Genomic DNA, 24,291 nt, shown 5'->3' on the forward strand with positions numbered 1-24,291 from the left:
GTTTTTGTTGTCACAAATCATCCCTATTTCTGCTGTAGTTTTGTTGGAGTTCTTCCTCATAGCTTTGTAATGTTTTGTATTTTGTTTCATGTAGAATAACTCCCTTGAGTATTTCCTGCAATGAGGGTGTTCTCGTGATAATTTCCTCAGTTTCTGTATGTCTGAGAAAGTCTTTATTTCTCCTCAATATTTAAAGGATAACTTTCCTGGATGTATTGTTCTTGGCTGGTAATTCGAAGTCTTCAGTACTTTGAATATTTGGTTCCATTCTCTTCTGGCTAATAAGGTTTCTACTGAGAAGTCTCATGATAAGCTAATGGACTTTCCTTTATATGTTACTTTCTTCTTTTCTCTAGCTGCTTTGCAGATTCTTTATTTGTCATTAATTTTTAATAGCTTTAATACAGTGTGCCTTGGAGAAGGTCTGTTTGAATGGAAGTAACTAGGTGTTCTGCTCACTTCTTGGATTTGAGGACCTAGCTTCTTTTCATAGGATTAGTAAATTCTCATCAATTATTTGTTTGAATAGGTTCTCCATTCCCTTCTCCCTCTCTTTTTCTTTTGGTATGCCTATTATTCTTACATTGAGCATTCTAATGAAGTAAAATAATTCTCATAGAGCTGTATCTTTTTTTATTTTTGAATCTCTGTTCTCTCTGCCTCCTCTTTAAATTTCTGTCTTTTGTATTACTAATTTTTTTCCTCCATATGCTTAACTCTATTTCCTATGCTCATTAGTTCATTGAATTCTTCATCTCCAGAATTTATTTTTGGTTTATTTTTTAAAGTTTCCATTTCTTTTTTTTTAAATAAATTTTTATTAATGTTAATGGGGTGACATCAATAAATCAGGGTACATATATTCAAGAAAAACATGTCCATGTTATTTTGTCATTCAATTATGTTGCATACCCATCGCCCAGAGTCAGATTGTCCTCCGTCACCCTCCATCTAGTTTTCTTTGTGCCCCTCCCCCTCCCCCTTCCCCTCTCCCTCCTTCCCTCCCGTGCCCTCCCTCCCCCCACCCCCGGTAACCACCACACTCTTGTCCATGTCTCTTAGTCTCGTTTTTATGTCCCACCAATGTATGGAATCATGTAGTTCTTGTTTTTTTCTGATTTACTTATTTCACTCAGTATAATGTTATCAAGATCCTACCATTTTGTTGTAAATGATCCAATGTCATCATTTCTTATGGCTGAGTAGTATTCCATAGTGTATATGTGCCACATCTTCTTTATCCATCTCTTGATAAAGTACTTGTTTTGTTCGTTAGTTTGTTTTCTGAGTGAATTAAATTGCTTATTTGTGTTTTCTTGCATTTTGTTGAGTATTTTCAGAACTTCAATTTTGAATTCTTTGTCATTTATATCCTAATTTTTGTGGGTTTAAGTTTGATTTCTGGAGATTTGTTATTTTCTTTCTGATTTGCATGTCTTTTTTGGTTATTCATTGTTATATGGATGGACCTAGGTGTAGGCATTAGTGCGAGGGGCTCTTTTTTTATAGATTACTTCCAAGAGGCCCTTCTATTATTTTCCAGTAGGTGGCAGTGAATCATAAGTTTTAGCTCTTTGAAATCCCAGTGCTGACTGCCACCCCAGTGCAGTGTATCTGTGTTGCTGGGGGTGGGGTGAGCTGTGCTGGGGGAACCCAACCACTTTCTTTGTTCTTCCTCCAGGCAATGGTGACCTTGGGCCTCTGCATGTTCTCACTTGTGCCCTGATGAGGACCAAACATAAAGGACTCACTTTGCTCAGGGGAAGCAGTAGTATTTTAGTGTCAGTTCTCCAGTATGATACTGATGTACTCTGCAGCCTGACACTAGGGGTGAAGGGAGGCAAGTTTGGGGAAGCTGATGGATTGCCAGGCTTTGCGCCTCAGTTTCTCTGCCTGTAGAGCAGACCATGGGTGGACTCTGTGAACTGGAAGAACAGACAATGTCCCAGACCAGTGTACCCCGCCCATGTCCCTGCACTCAGCTGCTGAACTAGTTGTTGTGGGTGTGGTCACAGAATCTCTCTGCTCCTCCTAGCTGAAAGAAACACAGACAAAACAGGTTTCTCCCCTATCTGGAGCCCCAGGTCAAGCTCTCAGCTGCAGGTCTGTGTCCTTATTTTTCTCAATACCCTCTCCTGCTCCAGTCTGCCCACCTCTAGTTGCTTAATATGCAGATCTCTCAGGCTTGCCTATGGGCTGAGTTATAGCTGTTCAAATTGTTAAAATTTCAAGTGAAGAGATCAAGGAGATCCCTTATGCTGCCCCTCCTCTGACATCACCCTATAGTGTTCTCATCTGAGACAAAATGGCTGTGAATACCATTGATCTTAAAACAAAGAATTAAAAACAGAACAGAATATAGTCAATATCCCTTATTTTCTTGTAAAAAAATAAATAGCATTACGTTTTACAATAAAAGAAGATACCTATCTCTTAGAAACCCTCACTGTTACAAATGCCTAGCTCACCACTCTTCCAACCTCTTAATAACATATTTCCCCATGTATAAGACAGGTTTTTTTTCAAAAAAAGTCTAAAAACTGGGTGTGTCTTATACAGTAGTTGTTGGTGTTTTTACTTGCATTTCCCGCTCTGTGCTCCTTGTTGAAGATAGTAATCATTATCAGACACAGATGAGGACAAGCTAATGGATGGGAGTTTTGACAGTGATGATGAGTTGTATGAATTTTATGATGAACAAAACTTCAGTTCAGTAACTTTATGTAATGCATTTTTTTCCAATTTTGGGCCCCTAAATTAAGGTGCATTTTATACATGGGAGCGTCTTATACATGGGGAACTATGGTACTTGTCCAACATGTAGGATATGTTTTCAAAGTATGGTCCCTTTACCATCTGCCTCTGTATCCCATGAGACACTACATAAACATGCAGCATCCTGGGCCATGGCCCAGACCTAGTAAATTAGAATTTCTAAATGTGAAACTCAGCCAGCTTCACATCTAACAAATTTCACAGGTAGTTCTTAGACAAAGTAAACTTTGAAACACTCTAATTCATTAGAATTCAAAAAAATGCTCTCAGTCTTCTGATCTTTACAGTGTGGAGCAGATGCCCCCCTTCCTTTCCCAAATTAGCTCTGGCTTCCCTCATGGCATCAGTTTTATAAATGAACAGTTAACTGGTAGCAATGTGGGGACTCAAAACAGAACTTTGGGCTGTTATGGTCTAGGAAAAAGTATACAAGTAATTAAAGGGTCAAAAATAGCTATACTTTCTTTTTCTTCTGTAAAATGTAGTAAAGCTTGAAAATATTCATGAGTTTTATGATTCCTTTATCACTCAGGGAAACCCAAACCATCACTTTTAACATTTACTTAGCCCTCCAGCCTCTTCAGGATAATCTTCTTGCCTCTGGGTAAAAAGTAGTTTTTATTTATTATTTATTATTTATTTATTTATTTATTTATTTATTTATTTTATTTTTCTGAAGTTAGAAGCAAGGAGGCAGAGAGACAGACTCCCGCATGCACCTGACCAGGATCCACCTGGCATGCCCACCAGAAGGCGATGCTCTGCCCATCTGGGGAATTGCTTTGCTGCAACTGGAGCCATTCTAGCGCCTGAGGCAGAGGCCATGGAGCCATCTTCAGCACCCGGGCCAACTTTGCTCCAATGGAGCCTTGGCTGCAGCAGGGGAAGAGAGAGAGAGAGAAAAAGGAGAGAGGGGAGGGTGGTGAAGCAGATGGGCGCTTCTCCTGTGTGCCCTGGCCAGGAATTGAACCTGGGACTTCCACATGCCGGGCCAGTGCTCTACCACTGAGCCAACCAACCAGGGCCTAAACTGTAGTTTTCAATAGGGTTGATGACATTTGAGGAAAACTAGTGATGCCAGTAAAATGTATTTACAATTTTGCATATTTATTTTTTTGTTCATAAGTGGTTTAAAAAATTGTTATCGGTAAAGGAATTAGGTAATTACTTTATGCTGTTCAAATTATATTCTGAAATTTATTACCACATTAAAAATTACTTTCCTGTTTTTAAAAGGAATTGAATTGTCTCCAAGAATGAGGACTCGTATCTTCGTCGGTTATAATCCCAAAATTGTAAAAATAAAGAAGACAATGGTTGTTATTCAAATGATGAGAGCAAATGGAAAAAATTGGCCTATTGACAATTTTGATGAATTGCCCCCAGAAATGAAAAAGTAAGGATATTGCCTTCATTTTGTCTGGCACTGATATGATCAGTTTCTTTTATATGTTATGCAATATAAAGTTGATGATTTTTACATTCTCTATTGTATTGAAATGTATTTGTTCAGAGGAGGAAAATGTATTTGTTAAATAGTATATAGCATTGCTGATATGAACTTCAGAGTGATGATCAAGTCAATCTTAAGAATTATATCAATGAATCAGTCAGAGACATATGCAAAGGGCCTCCTTTTTGACTGGGAAAATAGTTACTGCTAAGACAATAAATAATCTATATCTAGAGAACAACCTAAAAGAGTGTGTCTGAGTAAAGTATAGGACTCGTGATGCTGTCATTCACAAAGTGATGACACTGTGCTGGGTGGACATAACATCCTGATGAACCTCGACCATGACGAGAGGACCCTGTATCACTGTCAGAATGCAGGCTACTTGTACCCTCTTTGCTTCGCTGAAAACAAAGCAAACTCCAATACTGATGCAGCATTTAAATGTTTTCTCTGCTTTTATACTTTAATTAAATAGTGGTCTAGAGATTTTTTTTTTTTGGTCTAGAAATCTTAATTAAAAATAAATTTGAACTCTGCCCTATGTATAAATATTTAGTTTCCACATTTGGAAAAAATCTTTCCTTTGGGCCCATTCTGTCTTGCTTTTCATCACTCCTACAGTCAAAACTGCTTACAGAGTTTCTGGGTCCCAGTGTAAAATGAAAATGAGGGATACCTTTGTTCAAAAATTAATAATTTTAAGACAGTAACAGAAGTGCATTAAACAAACATGAAGCAATTCTAAATGTGGGGCTTTTGTGCTGTTGCACAGGTCACATGCCCACAAAGCTGGTCCTGCCACCTGTGACTTATATTTCATTCTTAACCAGAAAAGCCCGTTTTCAGCAATGATCAGGCCCATTTTTCTAGTACTGATGGCCTCCTGATGGTGTAAAATGGACTCAGCATTTTGAGAGATGCCCTCTTTCTTTCAATTGATATCTCCTAAAGTGAATTACTCATCACTTTCTGAAGTCATGTATTTAATGGCATTTTTTGTGTTTTGTTTTGTTTTATATTTTAGGCTTTGCCTGTCCAATTTAAAATATAACCCGTGGGAACTATATTTCCTCTGATTAATCACAGTTTATTCACATCAGTAAATACCAAACTTAAATGTTGGTGGAAAAAGTTCTTCAGTTTTAACTTACATCTCATAACAGGAGACTGACGCGCTACCCATTGCACAACAAGGCACCTTACATTTCATAATAGTTGTATTCCATTTTTATTTGTGATCATTTCCCTGGATTTGCTTTAAAACGCTTATAAACTCAACATTTGCTGAAAGTGTTTTGTATTTCATACTTAGTTTCTTTCTGACAAAGTTAAATTCACAAGCTTTGCTCAAATACCATTAGGTTAATAGAGAATATGCTCTTTTATGCTAATATTGACAGTGTTTATGTTTTTTGTTCACTCTTAATTTAATTTCTAATTAGACTTATGGGAGTAAACACTGGAGAAATCCACACAATACGATGGATATACCCTATTATTGGACTTCCACAGGCAAAGGAAGATCAAGGTCCTCCAGGTAGGTACATTTTAGTGTCATAAAACACCAGTATTCGGAGGTACCTTAGAGGCCTTCTCATCTTCTCTTTGTACAATAAGAAAGTTGAGGTCCAGGGAGAGTAAGTTGTGAAGTAATCAGCCTCATTGGTGGGAGTGCTAAGACTGAATCTGGTCTTTTAATAATGTGTCCAATGATCTTTCCACAAAATCATACCATTTCCTGTTGCTCTTCCTGTTGGTGAAAGCCAGAAATCAACTAAGATCAAAATTACATTAGCTTAAGTCCCCTTTATCTCATGTTTTGTGAGGCGCTCAAAGCCCTGCAGTAGATCTCCCATCACATTTAATCACCGTATTCCAGCTTCTATGTAATTCTAAGTTTCATCCAAGAACTAGCCTATCCCTCTATTCCTGGTTAGCCCAGACACAAACTTTCATGATGCTCTGCAAAACCTAGTCAGAACACAGGTTTTAATTACATTTAATCACCGTATTCCAGCTTCTATGTAATTCTAAATTTCATCCAAGAACTAGCCTATCCCTCTATTCCTGGTTAGCCCAGACACAAACTTTCATGATGCTCTGCAAAACCTAGTCAGAATGTACTAAAGTTCTCAAGGAGGTTCACTTTGCTTACACACAACATCAAACCTCTACTGTTTAAATACTTTCCTTTTTCTCAGAGCCCCCCCTTTTCCTCTACACACTCCAGACTTTGCTCAAGCTTGTTCTCTTTCCTCAATACTCTTCTCCCTTCCTCCACATTTCTGGCTTTTCCCATTTGCTGCCAAAGATCAGCCTAAGAAACCAATGCCTCTTAGGTAGCCATAAAGTGAAATTTAGCATCCCAACCTCTTACCAGGCTCTGGGCATAGTTCTTCATAACTAAGAAACACTGAATTTCTCTGCACAGCAAACAGATACTTATTTTAGATCCCCCTCTTGAACACCTCAGATGAGCTGAGAAAAGTCTTGACATTTTGAATGTTCCTTCTCTCTCCAATGCCAGTTTTTTCTATTGAAAAAGAATTAGTCATTTACTGACTTAAGTTATGTCACCACACTTAGAAAGAAAAGTTACAAGTTTTGCTTGTAAATAACAGTACTTCCCTTAATACACTGGAAGGCCAAGATGACGTATTTTCTTCTGTAGTTTCATTTTAACTAGAAGAAAAGTTCAAATATCTAACAATACTTTGGACAATAAATGTCATTTGTTTTATTTGAAGTATTTTTACTTTTCAGTTAAAAAATTATCAATACATACTAATATTTCAAATATAACAAATTGGCCCTGGCCGGTTGGCTCAGCAGTAGAGCGTCGGCCTGGCGTGCGGGGGACCCGCGTTTGATTCCCGGCCAGGGCACATAGGAGAAGCGCCCATTTGCTTCTCCACCCCCCCCTCCTTCCTCTCTGTCTCTCTCTTCCCCTCCAGCAGCCAAGGCTCCATTGGAGCAAAGATGGCCCGGGCGCTGGGGATGGCTCCTTGGCCTCTGCCCCATGCGCTAGAGTGGCTCTGGTCGCGGCAGAGCGATGCCCCGGAGGGGCAGAGCATCGCCCCCTGGTGGACAGAGCGTCGCCCCTAGTGGGCGTGCCAGGTGGATCCCGGTGAGGCGCATGCGGGAGTCTGTCTGACTGTCTCTCCCTGTTTCCAGTTTCAGAAAAATACAAAAAAAAAAAAAAAATATATATATATATATATATATATATATATATATATATATATAACAAATTATCTTCAGAATTCTTCCCAAATATAACCAAAATGTTTATTTCTTTCTAGAAGATAACTGTCTGTATACTTTCCATGAAGCTGAACTGTTTAAAATTTGTAGTACAGACATACATATGATCAATATGATGTAATAAAGCCTAGACATTGCTCTATTGGAATTCTAATGTTGTTGCTGTGTCTATGCAGACAGAGTTTGGTTTTAACCAGGTTAAAGATTTTTTAAAAATTTTTAGTCTAAAACAAAGCCTAAGAGAAACATAAACATAATTTTTGTACAGTTTCCTTCAAAGAAAATTAAACACCCTCTAGAAACATAAAGGCACTTTCTACTTAGTCATATCTCTTGGTTATTACTCCATTTTTAAATTAAATGTGAGTTCTGTAAGTATCCAATGTTGCATTAGCTCGACCTAATATTAACATCAGAGTTCTGAAACAGACTGTATGATAGTTATTAATCATTTTACAAAAATCTAAAACCTATTCTAGTAATTATTTTTATCTATAAATGCCCTTGAGAACCAAATAGGTATAATTTTATATATACATATTATTTACCCTTTGTATAGTCCATTCTTCATTCTTAAGAACACATTAGAGAGAGATAGCGTATGCTTTCCAAACTGAATTGCATCTCCACCAACATTTATTGTTTCTTTTTTTTTTTTTTTTTTTTTTTTAGTGTATCTGTCACTCAGGTGACTCTCAAACCCAGGGTATTTTGTGGTTGTTTGTTCTCTCTGAGTATTCTTATCTGCTCCTGTCCACTGGGGCAGATAATTAGAAAAAACTCCACAATTTGTCACAGTGGAAATAAAATGGAATGTGAATCCACCCGTGGTTCCATGATCCTTACAGTGTCAGGCACTCATTTCCTAAGGGCTTACGGGGTAAGACCTGTGACATGGTGCTGATTGGAACTTTGATCACACTAATGTCTAACTTAATGCTTTAAGACTGAAGAAAATGATAACCGGAAAGCTTGTACATTTTCCTCAACCATTTCAACTCTCTTAACTTACATATAACTTTATACCCTTATAGTACATTTTACATTTATTCTAAATATAAAATGTTTACTATCAACCTGTAAAGTTTAGAATTAAAAATATTTATTTTAAACATTTTTATACTATAAATGTTGTACATATTGTGAAAACACATACATATGAGAACATTATTCAATTTTGTAGTTTAAGTGAATTTATTATTGATGCCACAAATGTATGGTGTGATGCATTTCAAAAACTTTTTTAATATTATGGTTCATCTTTATTCCATATATTATATCATCTAAAATGAGAAAAATATAACAATTAATATATTTTGAAAAAAATATTCTTATTTATGTGGACTGTAGTGTATATGGCCTCATAATATAATATAGAGCTGATGCCAAAGGAACATATTAATGCCCCTTTATATAGTTAGTAAATATATGAAAACAATAATATGGTTTCTCACAAGATCACTGACAACTTCTGTACTTGATATAAGAAAATATTGAAATTTAATGTATATATAAATATATAAAGTTTTATGCTATATATTAATATATAGTCACATTTTAATTTTAATTTATTACAATTTTATTTTGAACTGTTAATGGTGCATTTTGTAAATTAAAAGCAGTTCAAAAGAAGAAATTAAAATATTTTACTTAAATATTTTAAATAAAAGGAATCTTAAGGTACATGTAAATAATATAATAAAAATTTTTTAAATTGTGGTTACAAATTAAAGGTTACTACAGAACTGAGTTGAAGGTATTTGCTATAGTATAATTATGTAAGTAAGGTTTGGGATTTACCACAATGAACATATAGATAGTTGAAAAATTCATATGTTCATGACCCGCAGTTGAAATATTGATATAACTAGTTCAGTTTCTGAATCAAATTTCTACAAGCTATTAAAATTTTCTATTACCTAATTTAGATCTTCCAGATTTATCTCATCATGCTATTTTTGCATATTATTTAATATTTATATTTTATCACAAAATGTCAATGTATGTGGATACCTCGTGAATGAGAATGAATGCCAGATGCAATGTAAAGTTAAAGTATGCCAAAGAAACTTTTATTTTTCACGACAATAATAATTTATTTTCTTCTAGCTCAAGAATGATCCTATAACCTAATAGTCAAATTAACTGGAAGTATTTCTTTCTTTTAGTTGTCATAACATGCCAGGCAAAGAAACTGATAGAAACGAATATGCAAGTCATACTGAGTGGTGACTTCGTAGGAGAGCGTCCTATCTTATTTACGAAAGATTTTTCAGTGGTTCCAAGAAGAAATTCATATTCATCTTATGAAGATGTTGATGGTAAGAGAACCGCCATGATAGATATAAAATATGATGATAAACAAAACCTTAGTTTTCTTAAATTGTAGGTTCCTTATTACTCAGTTTCATGAAAATCCATGCCCATTTATTTTTCATTTACAATATGTCATTAAAATAGCGCTCAGTAAGTGTTCAGTTATGTTTTTTTCCTTCACAGTAATCTCCAAAATGACATTAATTATGATTATTACTGGCTTTATATGAATAGAGTGTTATTACAGGATTTATCATCAGAGTAGTACAGCTATATTTTTATTTTAAAGGTGAGAAAATCTAATGATTTGTAAGATTTATACAACATAGCAGTGGCACGCATGCTATATGAATCTAGGCTTGCCTATTTTTTAAAACGTTTTTTAAATTTTTGAAAGAACTTTGGATTTAAAACCAAGATGTCAATGGTAGGTTCTGAACTGTTGATACTGTGATCAGGCCTAACCTAATTGATTTTCCTTTTAATGCCCTGTAGGAATCACAAAACATTTACAAAGCAAAGTTTCCTGAGAGGTTTCCTAATGTAAAGTATAATGCCTGGTTGAGAATGTCCAGTCAGTAAGCAAGAGTTCTTTGTATTTTCCCTTTATGATCACACTGTGGTCTATTTTACTTCCTACCTTGTTTGATTCTGTTGCTTTTTCTTTTCAGTAGTAATGTTTCCTGATTGCTTTCCGAATAAGATATTACCGTGAAACATAAAATTACCAATATTCATCCACAGAAATGGCTATTTTATATGAAACCACAGATATTTGATCTTTATCTACAAAAGTGTCTTTTCAAATGATGCAGTCTATATAAAATAATCCAGAATTGCCTTCACCATTAGTCCCCTATCTATCATTCCATATCTTGTTGCCCTAAGTTGTTAACCTGTTATTCAACCACGTGGGATCACTTGCTACTTCTGTATAGTTACCATGTACTTCCCCAGCATGGGGAATGTCTGAGATAATCTGCCCTGCCCATCTTGCCAACTTCCACTCCTTTATTGGAGGAACTACTCCCACTAGCCCTATAATTCTTATAATATTTTAATCACACAGTCTTCCCCTGCTCAGAGAGGGCATCTAATGGAAGTTGGGCTTGTGATTCTTCCCCTGCCCCCACATCTTTTGAAGTCAGAACACGGAAAGTCTGTTACTCTTCATTTGCTGAAATTGCAAGAAGTATAACCGAGGAGAATTTGTTCTCTGCATGCTTGTTTTTCTCCTCCCTTTGTGGGCCTACTTCTCTGTCTACTCATCAACTTATACATATGGATCAGTCATGATCAATCAGTCCTTCCTTTTATTTCATGACACCCTTAGTGACTTCCGAAAAATCATTCACACTGGGGTTCTCTTATTTGCAGACAAGCAGTCTAAGAGTAAATATAGAGGAAGATCTGGAAATAAATATTTCTCTTTTTTGTGACAGAGATGGACAGAGAGACAGAGAGAGGGACAGAGAGGGACAGACAGACAGGAAGGGAGAGAGATGAGAAGCATCAATTCTTTGATGTGGCATGTTAGTTGTTCATTGATTGTGATTTCATATGTGCCTTGATCAGGAGGCTACAGCAGAGCAAGTGACTCCTTGCTCAAGCCAGTGACCATGGTGTCATGTCTGTGATCCCACGCTCAAGCCAGAGACCCCATGCTCAAGCTGGTGAGCCCACGCTCAAGCCAGATGAGCTTGCGTTCAAACCAGTGACCTCTGGGTTTTGAACCTGGATCCTCCATGTCCTGGTCTGATGCTTTATCTACTGCAACTGAAAAAATGTTCTTTCTTCGAAAGAAGCAAGGTCTATAAGGAAGCCACCAACATCAATTTGGGAGGTTTAAAATAGGCATATTATATTAGGAAAACAGTCTCTCTCAAATAACTCTTCAGAATACACTTTTTGCCATGAGTCATTTTTCAGTGTTTCAGCACTTTTCATAATGACAAATAACACTTACTGTTGAAAATAGCTATTTGGAAAGTTTGCAGACCTCTCCCTTTGCACCATTTCCTCTACCATAGGTTTTTTCCTGCTCAATACCAACAAGCTCAAGAAGCTCATCTTTCTTTTTAACTAAAAACATTCTGTGAATGTTTCTGGTCTGAAGCTTGTCCTGCTGTCCAGAAGTAGAATTTTTTTCCAGTCATCCCTCAACATGAATGTTTTTCTTTGTCTTTATGATATCTGAATATCTGATAAATCAGCTGACCTCTCTCTTGTCTGGATTTCATAAAGGCATCTGGTAATAACTGGATTCTTTTCTCTGCCCTTATTCCAAAGGTATAGTCAACTTGCCTGCACTCTCTGTAAATCTCCTTACTTCCCTCCCCCGTATTTTTATGATGGGACAATCTGACCACAAAATCTGAAAGCTCTTTTAGTCTTTAGTATATGCAAAGTCGTGTTTCCCCATGTGTATAATTTAATTATAATTTACTCAACAAATAGTGTCCAACAAAGTTGTATTGCTCATGCCATTTTGCACTTTCTAATGTCTCTTAAATCCCTTCTGGTGGAAATTAAAGCACTTCATCTGTGGCCTGGATTGTGATAGAGTTTTCAGTGTGATCACGGATTCCATCCAGTATTCCCTCGTTCAAGTTTCCTAACAAGTAGATGCAGAGATATAGCAGATGGAGATCAAAAGGTGTTACTTTTATCATTATAAAGGTGGACTGGAAGTGACTTGGTACTACGGACTCATTTGGGCTTATTAATGCCTTCCTCTGAAATTGAGTGTGTTCACCCCGAGCCTCCCAGTTACAGACTCCCTGTAGGAACAAACAACATACACATGAAAGAGGAGGCGGAAGGATTTAGTCCTGGATTCAACATTGGGAAAGGAAGAGAGGGGTTTGCTCATCTGCTTATGTTCCATTCCTTCGCCCACATTCACTGATCAGATATATTGCTTTTCCTCTGATGGCAAGTCATGAGGGAGGAAGCAAATTGATGCTATTTTTTTTCCTCTTAAATTTTTTCGTCTCGTGAGTGAATAGACTCCTCTATGTAAACATGATAAGTAGGAGATAAGAATCCCCACAACTCTCTTTCCATAATTTTCCCTTTATCGTAATCTTCTTTCCCAGAGAGTCCAATAAAATTATCAAGCCTCATTCAGGCTTGAAAATGTCAGGACTTGTCTCTCTCTCTACCCCTACTCCTTGTACACACCGTAGAGTTAATCAGGATTGATCACTTTGATAGCTTCCTCAGTCAACAACAATTTAGTGAGCATCTTTGCTACCAGATATTATGTGAACAAGACAAAGACTCAGAATTCAAGGAACACCTACTCAATATATTGGGTTTATATATCTGTATTATTGGTATTGCTCTACTGGGATATTATTATGCTTGCAGTTTTAGACTGCAGTTTGCATGTCCCTTCATAACATTACAGATTATTCTCTGTGAGAAGAACTTTCCTTTTAATTATATTTCTTCATATGTGGCTTTTGGTCCACGCATTCTCTGTGTCTCTCTGGGGAGCAGTTCAGTGACTTTTTCTGTGAGAGTGGTTTTATTATTTCACAGCACATCAGATTCATGCTTCTTCCTTTTATTTCCCAGGTGTTCTGCAGCTTGAGGCTATTTCTCTTTGCTTAATCTGTTGTCTTTTTTTGTGTCTGATTTGCCGAGTTATGTGTTACGCCAATCTCTTATAACCTTTGGCCAATCATCAGGCTGTATGCTTTATGCATGTCATACATAGACCATAGACTCCCATTCTCAGTTTGGCCTGTAATTACAATTGGGTCCTGAGAAACCTGGCATCAGTCCTCTATGACCCCATATTATCCTCTAGACTTGATCCTTTGCTATGCTTCTCTTTATTTTACTTTCTCTTCTCAAGTCACTCCATTAAGGCTTCTGTCTTAACTACTCTAATGATATGGCCCTTAACAAGACTGTCAGCCTTATCAAGTATGCTTAATCCAATGGTCAGATTGGTGTTCTGGGCATTCTCAACTTAAAGCTGCATTTACTAGTTGACCCAGTCGAAGAACTTTCTGTTATTGGTTTTTATGACTTTGTTGATTTATTAGCTTTGTTAATTTATTATCTAACTGCTGTCCTTCTCTCTATTGTTGGCTCCTTTTCCTCTGACCAGAATCTGCATGTTTGAGTAACCCAGGTCTCTGACCTAAGGGCCACCACACTTTATTGTACAGATTATGCCCTGTACACTTCCAGATGATAATGCTGATGATGTCTGCTTGGCAATTGTGCTATAAGACAGGCCTAGGTTGTATAGTGTGAAGCCAGACAGCTTGAGTTCTTCCGTTTAGTCTCTGTTGGGCTTTAAGAAAATTACCTCTCTATAAATTGCTTGAACAATGCAGATAGAAATGGTATCTACTTCATAGGATATTTTTGAAGATTAAGTGGAAATTCATGGAATACTGAAAAGTGCCTCGTGCTCAGTGAGTGTTCAGCAAGTGTTAGGTATTACCATTATTATCACTTAAAGCTCAGTTAGGTATTCCATCATATTGATGTACTGGCGGACACCTCCTATTTACTGACATGATATTCTGAGATGGAAACACAGTCCTCTCAATGCCATTCCATGGGTTTTCTCATTAATACAAAAAAGAATATTTGATCAAAATGAAAGTACAATAATATGGTACATAAATCCTGGATAGAGTTTGAAATTGATTGCTAATTGCTAAAAACTCAGATAAAATATTTTTTTAATTTAGAAATTAAATTTAATAGGGTGACATTGATCAGAGAAAAAATTTATGTTAAAATTAGTCTCTTTATCTTTTATTTCTGGTATCTTGTTTAAAATAAAACATTTGAGAAAAGCATCAGCCATGTAGCCACTTTCTTCCTTGAGTTTTCCTTTTACAGTCACAGCATAGGAACATAGTTAAATTTAAGTTAATTAAAATGTTTGTTCTATTAAATTGCCTTATTAAAGTGAAATGAAACATGTAAATGGCATACCTCTTGAAATATGCAATTTTATAAAAATATTAAGTGAGCAGATGGCACAATCTTCATTATCTGTTCAAAGAAAATAGATCTAAGGAGTATATCCAGCATTCTCTATTTTCTTTGAGTACTTTGTTGTCTTCATCCTATTTCAAATTTGTCTTCAGTAGTCCATTTCTTATATGATTATGTTCTTTGAAACGAATGTATGTGCCTATTATTAATAAAGAGAGTACTATGGAAATGTAGGAAAATAACATGAACAGCAATGTTAATTATACTTTGATAATCATTTCTCTATAATAAAGACATTTTTTGTTGGGCTTGCTATGAAATATATTCTTACATATTAAAGTGTATCAATCTACAGATGATGTATTATTGAATTGTACAGCTGAGACCTATATAATTTTATTAACCAATGTCACCCCAATAAACTCAATTAAAATTTTATGTTGTATAATAACACAATTTCAAAGTATTTTTTGCAAATAAGTTTGTTATAATTTGATACTTTTTCAATTATCATATTTAGTCAAGTTATCTCTTTTTAAAAATTACTAATATTCTTCCACATTGAATAAAATTTAGTTATTATCCTGAAAACACTTACCCAAGTAACGGGAACTTTTGCCCAACATTGCTCCTGCTGCATAATTTATTGGCAGTATGATACAGGCATTATGTTGAATGATAACAGTGCAGGGATAATATCTGGATTGGAGACATATTCCTTTTGTTTAATATAATGACTTTGCTGTCATCAACCCAAATGGTTATTACCATTATTATTTTATGACATAATAAGTGAATAAATATAGATACATGATACTATGCACTGACCTGAACCCTGTTTGATTAAATATTCTGTATATATGTTAAGGGTGTCAATATAATACTGAAGTGATAAACACAATGATTCCAGTTACTAGTCATGACTGCTTAAGTAGCTCCTGCTTTATACATAGATGGGTATTCTTTTTATCTTAATCTACAATCTCCTCTCACCCTTGCACAGCCACAACTGGCCTGAACTACTGTGGATCTCCTAATCCCCTTTTTTTCAATACACATTAAATGAGCACATTACTTCCATACTTAAAACGTTCAGTGGCATCCTATTATGCTAAGACGTCTCAAATTCTCACGACCCAGCATGGTCTTGCCAGCTTTGCCTGTTTCATCTCTTGTTAAGTTCTTCCCACTCTCTCTGCTCTACCCACATAAGTTCTTCAAGTGGGAATGGGCTGAGCTGGTTTCCACTGTGGAATATTCCCCCGTGCTTCTGTAATGCGGAAGAGGCATTTTCTTTCTCTCTGTATCCAGGTACCTCCATTGTCTTTCACTTTGCTCATCAGGACCTCAGCAGTCTGGTTGCCAGGACTTCTGCTCTCAGAGCCTCTTTTACTTCTCCCCATAGTAGCAGTTATCACAGGAATATTTTTAAAATTAATGGTATCATTGATAGTTCTTTTCTCTCAAGCATAAGCTCCATGAAAATGAGAACCATCATTACAATGAAAGCTTGCAATTATTATACACTGAATGAATAAATAAATGAATGAATAAGAAAAATGTTATGCTTTTAAAGTATGGTATGTTTAGATGTTGGGCGTGGAAACAGAATCATCTTCCTTGTGTTCATTAATTTAGCCAAAGCTAAAATGTTTCATTGGGGCAAAAGCTACAGATCTTAGGGGTCATGAAAATCTTCAGAGAATAGGAGGCAGTTGAAAATGGGAGGTGCTTTAAAAAAAGCATGTGATAAGCATTATATACTGTAAGATAGAAAAAACATAGGTTAATAAATATTTACTACCTGTTAAAACACAACCGAAGTTAAATACATATTAATTATGACTTCATAATTTCATGAATTCAAGAGTATTTTTAAATGTTTTCTATGAAAGGTCAGAATTTTCCTTCAATATTAAAAAAAAATGTTACAGTAGTCCCAAGGACTATTGACTTGTAACTTTGAAATTATAATGTGTATTATGGGAAACTACATTTATTTAAACACCTATTTTTTTTTAGAAATGTGCAGTTATTCTGTTAAAGTTATGAGCTATGCTTTTCATGACAGAATAATTTTATTAATCAGATAATTTATACTAGCCTAAGTGATTTAGCTCTTATCACTCCAGTCCACATAAAAGTACTGTATAGATTTTCTCCAGATTAGGAGCATGGCAAAAGGCATTTTTGGTTGTGATGAATTCCTTGAGTCTTTTTTGTTTGTTTTTTTGTCTGAAAAGCTTTTTATTTCTCCTTCAGTTTTAAACGGTAGTCTTGCTGGATAAAGAAGTCTTGGTTGTAGGCTCTTGTTCTGCATTACTTTGAATATTTCTGGGCAATTCCTTCTGGCCTCAAGTGTTTCTGTTGAGAAATTGGATGTCATCTTTATGGGTGTTCCTTTGTAGGTGATTGACTGTTTTTCTCTTACAACTTTTAATATCCTTTCTTTATCTCTTAGCTTTGGTATTTTGATTATGATATGTCTTGGTGTGGGTCTCTTTAGGTTCTTTTTTAATGGGGTTCTCTCTGCTTTTTGAACTTGTGTGACTCTTTTCTGCATCAATTTAGGGAAATTTTCAGCTATAATTTCTTCAAAGAGCTTCTCTAGTCCTTGTTCTTTCTCTTCTCCTTCAGGAATCACTATGATGCAAATGTTATTTCTCTTCATGTTGTCACAGAGCTCTCTTAGAGTTTCCTCAGACTTTTTAATCCCCCTTTTTTTTGCTTTTCTGCTTCTGTGCTTTCGCTTATCTTGTCTTCTAAGTCTCTGATTCAATCCTCTGCTTCATCCAGCCTGCTTTTAATTCCTTCTAGTGTAGTCTTCATTTCTGATATTGTGTTTGTCATTTCTATCTGGTTCTTCTTTATGATTTTCGTGTCCTTTTTGATGCTTACAATTTCTTTACTGAGGTGTTCATTTAAGTCCATCCATTTTAGCTTTGAGATCCTTAAGCATCCTAACGGTTATTATTTTATACTCTGCATCTGGTAATTTGATTACTTCTGATTCATCTTGTTTGAAGCATATGACTTATGCTTCTCTGCCTTCCCATTATCTTCCAGTTGTGTTCTCCTTGCCTAGTAGAGCCGCTTTGAAGTCTTGATTTGTTTGTTTTCTTCTCAGTTTTCTTAACTCAGTGGTAATCTTGTTTACTGATCTCAGCAGGGGACTTATTTGAAACTGTATCCAGGAATGTGGTGGGTGTAACCTGAGATTCTGAAGGTGTGATCTACCAGCTTCTCTTCCTGGGTGGGGTGCTTTCTCCACTAAAGTAGGGGGAGGTACATCTCAGATCTCCATGGAGACCTGAGTTACTGCCCCTCCTCCCCACTTCCTGTTTTTAGCTGTGTCTTGTTGTGCTGGTTGGAGCTGGAGAGCTTTCTAGAGGTGGATCACCCAGAACCACTTTAGGCTTGTGCTGTGTGGAGGGATCAACCCCTCCTTCAGTTATGGTCACCTCCGCACTGGATGAGTCAGCTTCTCAGGTCATCCCATACATTCCTCTGCCCGTCACTGTCTGTTTCTCTCCCCCCACTTTCCTTTGGAAGATAAGCCAGCCCTCTCAGCACACCTCTTTTCCAGGTCCCCAGGCAAGTGGCTGTGAGTGATATTTTCTGCTCTTCTCCTTAGAATGAGAGCCCTTTTGGGCTCTCAGCTTCAACCCCCTTTGCTCCTGGAAGCAGGGGAGCCCTACTGTGCCTCCGTACCAGGCTCGGTGTGGCTTCTTTTTTGTTCCTTGGTTTTTGAAACCTGTTCTTGTAATCCAAAGTTGGTTTTTTTTCACACTGATTGTTCCTAAATTAATTTGTAATCCAGTTTGGTGGTGTGAGCTGGGAGTCTGTGCATCTGCCTACTCCACTGCCAACTTGGTCGGTCAAAAGGCATTTTTTAATACTTGGCTATATGACTTTTTCAATAAAATGCAGAGACTCGACAGGTCAGCTTTAAGACACAATATGGCAGGGGTCAGGAACCTATGGCGTGTGAGCCAGATGTGGTTCTTCTGATGGCTGCATCTGGCTCGCAGACAAATCTTTAATAAAAATAATAATAACGTTAAAAATATAAAACATTCTCATGTATTACAATCCATTCATTTCCTACCGCTCATGTTCATGGTTGTGGATGGCTGGAGCCAATCACAGCTGTCCTCCGGGACAACAACAATTTTTTTATTGGATAATGTGTAACGTACACAGGTCATTGTATGGCTCTCACGGATTTACATTTTAAAATATGCGGCTTTCATAGCTCTCTCAGCCAAAAAGGTTCCCGAGCCCTGCAATACAGAATGTGAATTTATCATGATTTTGTTCAAACTGATTCTTTTCCACTCCCTTAGATACTCATAATATTCAAGTTGCAGACAAGGGGCTATGTCTAGTCTGAAAAAATATACTCTTGTGATTTCTACTCACCTCACCTCCCCTACCCCACACACACTCCATTCTGTAGCTGATAATATTTCTGTATTTTGTACCAATGGATCTTTTTAGAATTGGAATTGTAGCATCCTTAGTAACAGATCACTCACAGAAGGACCAGTGCTTCTGAAACTAAATTTAACTTTTCCTTTTCTATCTTCATTCTGACACAGCCATTCCCATAAAGGCTTCAGTAACTAAGCAGAAACAGATGCAAATCTCAACTACATACAGTATTTGCTTTTAAAAATAGTATGTTATTTGAATGCAATGGGAATTTCATCTCCCATTAAACTCTCTTCACATTCTTAAATTCTTTGTCTCTATATGGAGTATGGCTTCCTATGAAACATTTCCAAAAACAAATAGACGTCATATATGTAGACATATTGATTTTGGTAAAGCAAAGAATGGTTATCAATAGGAACAACAATTGCCAATTTGTCAACAGGATGAAAACTGGCAATTCAGAAGGTCAGAGATTTATTTTTAAATGTAGAAAAAGGAAAAAAGAGATTTTGTGATGGCATTGGTCAGTTAGCCATTCACATTAATAAGGTTTGCTGAGAAATCATTAAATGTGACTTGGGTTTGTTATGCCCAAGCTATTTCTTAGAGTTCTATTGCAGAAATTATAATCAGCTATCTCTGACAGGTGGTCTGGTTTCCATTAGGATTTCTTAGAGCAGCTTTGAACCCAAGGATTACTTTTACCCTATACAGTAGAGATAGGCTTTAGAAATTAGCTCAGCTATGTACGAGGTCAAGTCATGGTTCTCTGACCTCTTTTCCATGACCCACATGCAACAAATCCTTTGATTTGGAATTTGGGCTCCTTACATGTATGTGGATATAATAGATATTTGTATTTCTTTTCTATATATCAGTCCTGACTTTCAGATATTTTTCACATGTACCTAATGAAATCCTGCTATAACTTTCCTCTGGTAACCTACTGATTAAGAAAACACCATTAACCATATTGTCTATAATACCCCACGACTAAAACATTAAGAACTTTCTCTTTTAGCAAAATAAACCAGAACTTGAAATTCCTGCCCAAACAGATTGGGATACTGTTTTAATATTGTTTAAACATAATTCAAACCTATTTTTTTATAAATTATATGTATTTAGACTTTTATGTCTATAGATTTTTAATACATTTACTATATAGAGCATATCATATTTTAGAATTGTGAATTGTGTAGTATTATTTTAGTATTTTTAGTGAATATTGACTATTCACTTCCATTTGGCTATTTCTTATTTTATAAATCTGAATTTTAAAGATTTAAGGATGGTGCAAATTATCTTGATTATGTTTTATATTCATTTATTTATTTACCTTTTATCAAAAACATACTGAGTACTATATGTACCTTGTAATACACTCTAGGTATTATGAACATAAAGCTAAATGACATAACTGTCTCCCTCCCTCTAAATACCTGTGCATAATTAGAGCTGACATGTAACTGATGTAGAATCCAAACATATTTAATTAAATTAAGATGCATTTCAATCTCAATTTTCTTAGTGCTACCTATAAGACGTGAATTTGAATATGAATTTATATTTGAATCTGAAGAGGAGAAGTCTTTCTTGAAGCCCTCCCTGGACTTAGAGTTGATAAATACAGTTTATATTTTCAATGCTCAACTGATAATATTGGACTTCATTGTGAAATTTTCACCAAAGAAACCATTGAGGTAAACCTGTTTTTACCCTATTTTTCTTTAAACAATATTATCACTCTTTTAAACTAATTGTTTATTTTTCTATATTTGAATTACATTACTTCTTTGATGCAGTTGAGGTAAATATATTGGGCTAGGTTATTTCTCTAACTATTAAGCTACCAAATGTGTCAGATGAGAAAAAAGAGTCCAAATGATTCGAAATCTAAGATATCCTTCCCAAATTTTGACCTCCCTAAGGTAATTAGTATGATATTAACAAAAGAGAATAATCTGCTTTGTAAAATCAAAAAGGTGAAAGGGAATATGGTCAATAATATTGTGACAGCTTTGTATGGTGACAGATGGTTTACTAGACTTAGTATGATGATCACATTGAAAGGTAAATAAATGTTGAATCACAACTGTTGTACATTTGAAACTGATCTAATAGTGTCTGCCAGATATACTTTAATAAAATTTTTTAATGAGCCCTGGCCGGTTGGCTCAGCGGTAGAGCATCGGCCTGGCGTGTGGGGGACCCGGGTTCGATTCCCGGCCAGGGCACATAGGAGAAGCGCCCATTTGCTTCTCCACCCCCCTCCCCTCCTTCCTCTCTGTCTCTCTCTTCCCCTCCTGCAGCCAAGGCTCCATTGAAGCAAACATGGCCCGGGCGCTGGGGATGGCTCCTTGGCCTCTGCCCCAGGCGCTAGAGTGGCTCTGGTCGCGCCAGAGCGACGCCCCTGGAGGAGCAGAGCATCGCCCCCTGGTGGGCAGAGTGTTGCCCCTGGTGGGCGTGCCGGGTGGATCCCGGTCGGGCGCATGCGGGAGTCTGTCTGACTGTCTCTCCCCGTTTCCAGCTTCAGAAAAATACAAAAAAAAAATTTTTTAATGAAAAAGGAAATACTGACTTAGCACTATACATTGGCAACATTATGTTTCTTGATACTTCTCAGAGCCATTTCAAATGATGAAAATTCTAAACTATATATTCTTTCTATTTTGCATTTCCTGTCATTACTCTTTTACCTCCTAAAAATAACATTGTACACACTTTAATAAGGCTTAAGAGGATTATAGTGGAATCTGTTAGAATAGTGAACTTTAAATGTCTGTCCATTGGGAAACCTCATCCAGGGTTGTTAGAGTTACTTTTTAGGCACCTGATACTTAGTACCTGCAAATACCATATGATAGGTCACATCTGAAATAGAGCTTTATTTATGCAATGATGCTGATCAGAACCACAAGATGCACAAAGCACAAAATACAACCTAGCAATAAAAAACCAATTGAAAAAGTTACTTGTGCTCTTAATCATTTTATAGTTTAACAATGTAGCTGATGTAGCCAGGTTTTGAATATGTAGTCCAATAACTAAAAGATACCAGGGTCATCTTCAGGAAACGGTAATAAAATCAAGCTACAAGAAGAAAATACATTGTAAACATTGACATTATCCTCTTTTATAGCACTTTCATTTTCATAATTTTCTGTGTTTATTTGTTAGTATTACACAGTTAGCTGTGTATTGTGTTAATTTAGCAATATGTAGATTACCAACAGCAAACAGAAGGGGAAAATGTTATCATTTGTGAATATGATCAGAACCAATGTGAATTTATGCTCATTTAACATTTTGTGGATTTAGAGCTTCTTAGTGAATGTTTGAGAAACTTGTTTAGGACAGATTTTATGCACGATTCATACGTTTTTGTGAGTGTTGTTCTGTTTTGGGAGTGATGTTCTGATGTGGTTTAATATTCTATTTTGTGCATATAGTTATAAATTTATTTACTTCTGTCATTTCTTCTTCCATATATATTTCGGATGGTTCGCTGCAAGACACACAGTTACATAAATTAGAAAAATTAAAATAATATCAGTAGCTCTAAACCATGAAAAAGAAGAATAAAATAACTATACCCAAACCATGCTTTACCTGGATAATTAAAATAAGTATTTAATTTAATTTTTCATGTTTGGGTAAAAGGAAAATATAACATGGTTTCACAATAGTAAATACAAGGCAATTTTAGTATCCATCCTTCCATGTACATGAAAAAGATTGTTGTACACAATAAAAATAGTAGTCATGACTCTAAATGGTGGTTTTACAAAGAAAAAAATAACAGGAATATTATTCCTAAAGGTCTTGACCTTTTAACAGAAATCAAGGATATAATACAAATACCTAAAAGATAAATGTTTACTATTGTCATGAATTTGTCTGATGATTCTAATTTCCCCATGTATAAGATGCACCTTAATTTTGGGGCCAGAAATTTGAAAAAAAAAGTAGTACATAAAGTTATTGAAGTCAAGTTTTATTCATCATAAAATTCATACAACTCCTTATCACTGTCAAAACTCCCATCCATTAGCTTGTCCTCGTCTGTGTCTAATGAAAAATCACTGTTTAACAATGAGCACAAAAACAAGTGCAAAATAGTGGGAAATGCAAGTAAAAAAATCTACAACCACTGTACAAGATGCACCCGGTTTTTAGACCCCAAATTTCTTGAAACAGGGGGCATCTTATACATGGGGAAATATGGTAGAACAGGTCTAAACTTAAAAAAATAGAGAAATGATAGATGGTTTTAGGACATCTTTAGAAATAGTAATTATCTTACCTGAACTTTTTCCTGCAAATTTTCACCTACTCAAGAGATTACCAGAATGAGAACACAAAGTGAAATTTTACGGAGTTTGGGGGAAATAGCTGGAAATAAGAAATAATCGGATATGTACATTGTTTGGAATCTACAATATTGACCATGAAATAGTTTATATGCTCAACTCTGAAATTGAGTGGTCTTTGGTATATGGGCCAAAAAGTTTGACTCAGTGGCTTCAAACCAACTGAAAGAATTGGCCTACTAAATGGAATCAGTCAACATTGTTTATTTAAACATGTTCATTCATTCAAAAATCATTTAGCATTAGCAAAAGAGATAAAAATTCCTACACTTTTGGTTTATATAGCCTAGTGAGTACAAGAGAGAATTAAATGTGTGAGTAAACAATGACATTTCAGATTGTCCCTAGAAGGAAGTAAATAGGAATAAAGGGCTATGAAGGATATACATCAGAGCAGTGGACATTTAAGATTCCTTGAAGAAGTGATGTCTGAACAAAGACCTTATAGACAAGAAGATCTTGGAAGAGTATATGAGACAGAGAAAATGACTGCAGAACTTTGGGGATGAACATAATAGTATAAAGGCCAGTGTTTCTCTAATGCAGTAAGCAAAGGAGAAAGTAAGGTTGAAGTGTTTAGCCTGAATCTCATCACATAGTGTCTGGAGGATATGAATTTGTCTTTTATGCTAGAAACAGTTGGAAATGACTTAAGGATAAATTTGATGGGACTGATTTAGGACAACTTGTGCACATGAT

The 24,291-nt window shown here is 36.0% G+C and overlaps 1 protein-coding gene across 1 annotated transcript in view; it reads left to right on the forward strand.

The window, feature by feature from the left end:
* CFAP47 (cilia and flagella associated protein 47) overlaps positions 1-24,291 on the forward strand; it is a 390,193-nt gene that overhangs the window by 342,106 nt on the left and 23,796 nt on the right. The window contains exons 49-52 of the mRNA XM_066357757.1: positions 4,012-4,171; positions 5,674-5,768; positions 9,664-9,816; positions 20,751-20,922. Coding sequence (XP_066213854.1) covers positions 4,012-4,171; positions 5,674-5,768; positions 9,664-9,816; positions 20,751-20,922 — 580 coding nt within the window. The remainder of the gene's footprint in view (positions 1-4,011; positions 4,172-5,673; positions 5,769-9,663; positions 9,817-20,750; positions 20,923-24,291) is intronic.

Source organism: Saccopteryx leptura, chromosome X (genome assembly GCF_036850995.1).
Source record: "Saccopteryx leptura isolate mSacLep1 chromosome X, mSacLep1_pri_phased_curated, whole genome shotgun sequence".
Taxonomy (NCBI): Eukaryota; Metazoa; Chordata; class Mammalia; order Chiroptera; family Emballonuridae; genus Saccopteryx; species Saccopteryx leptura.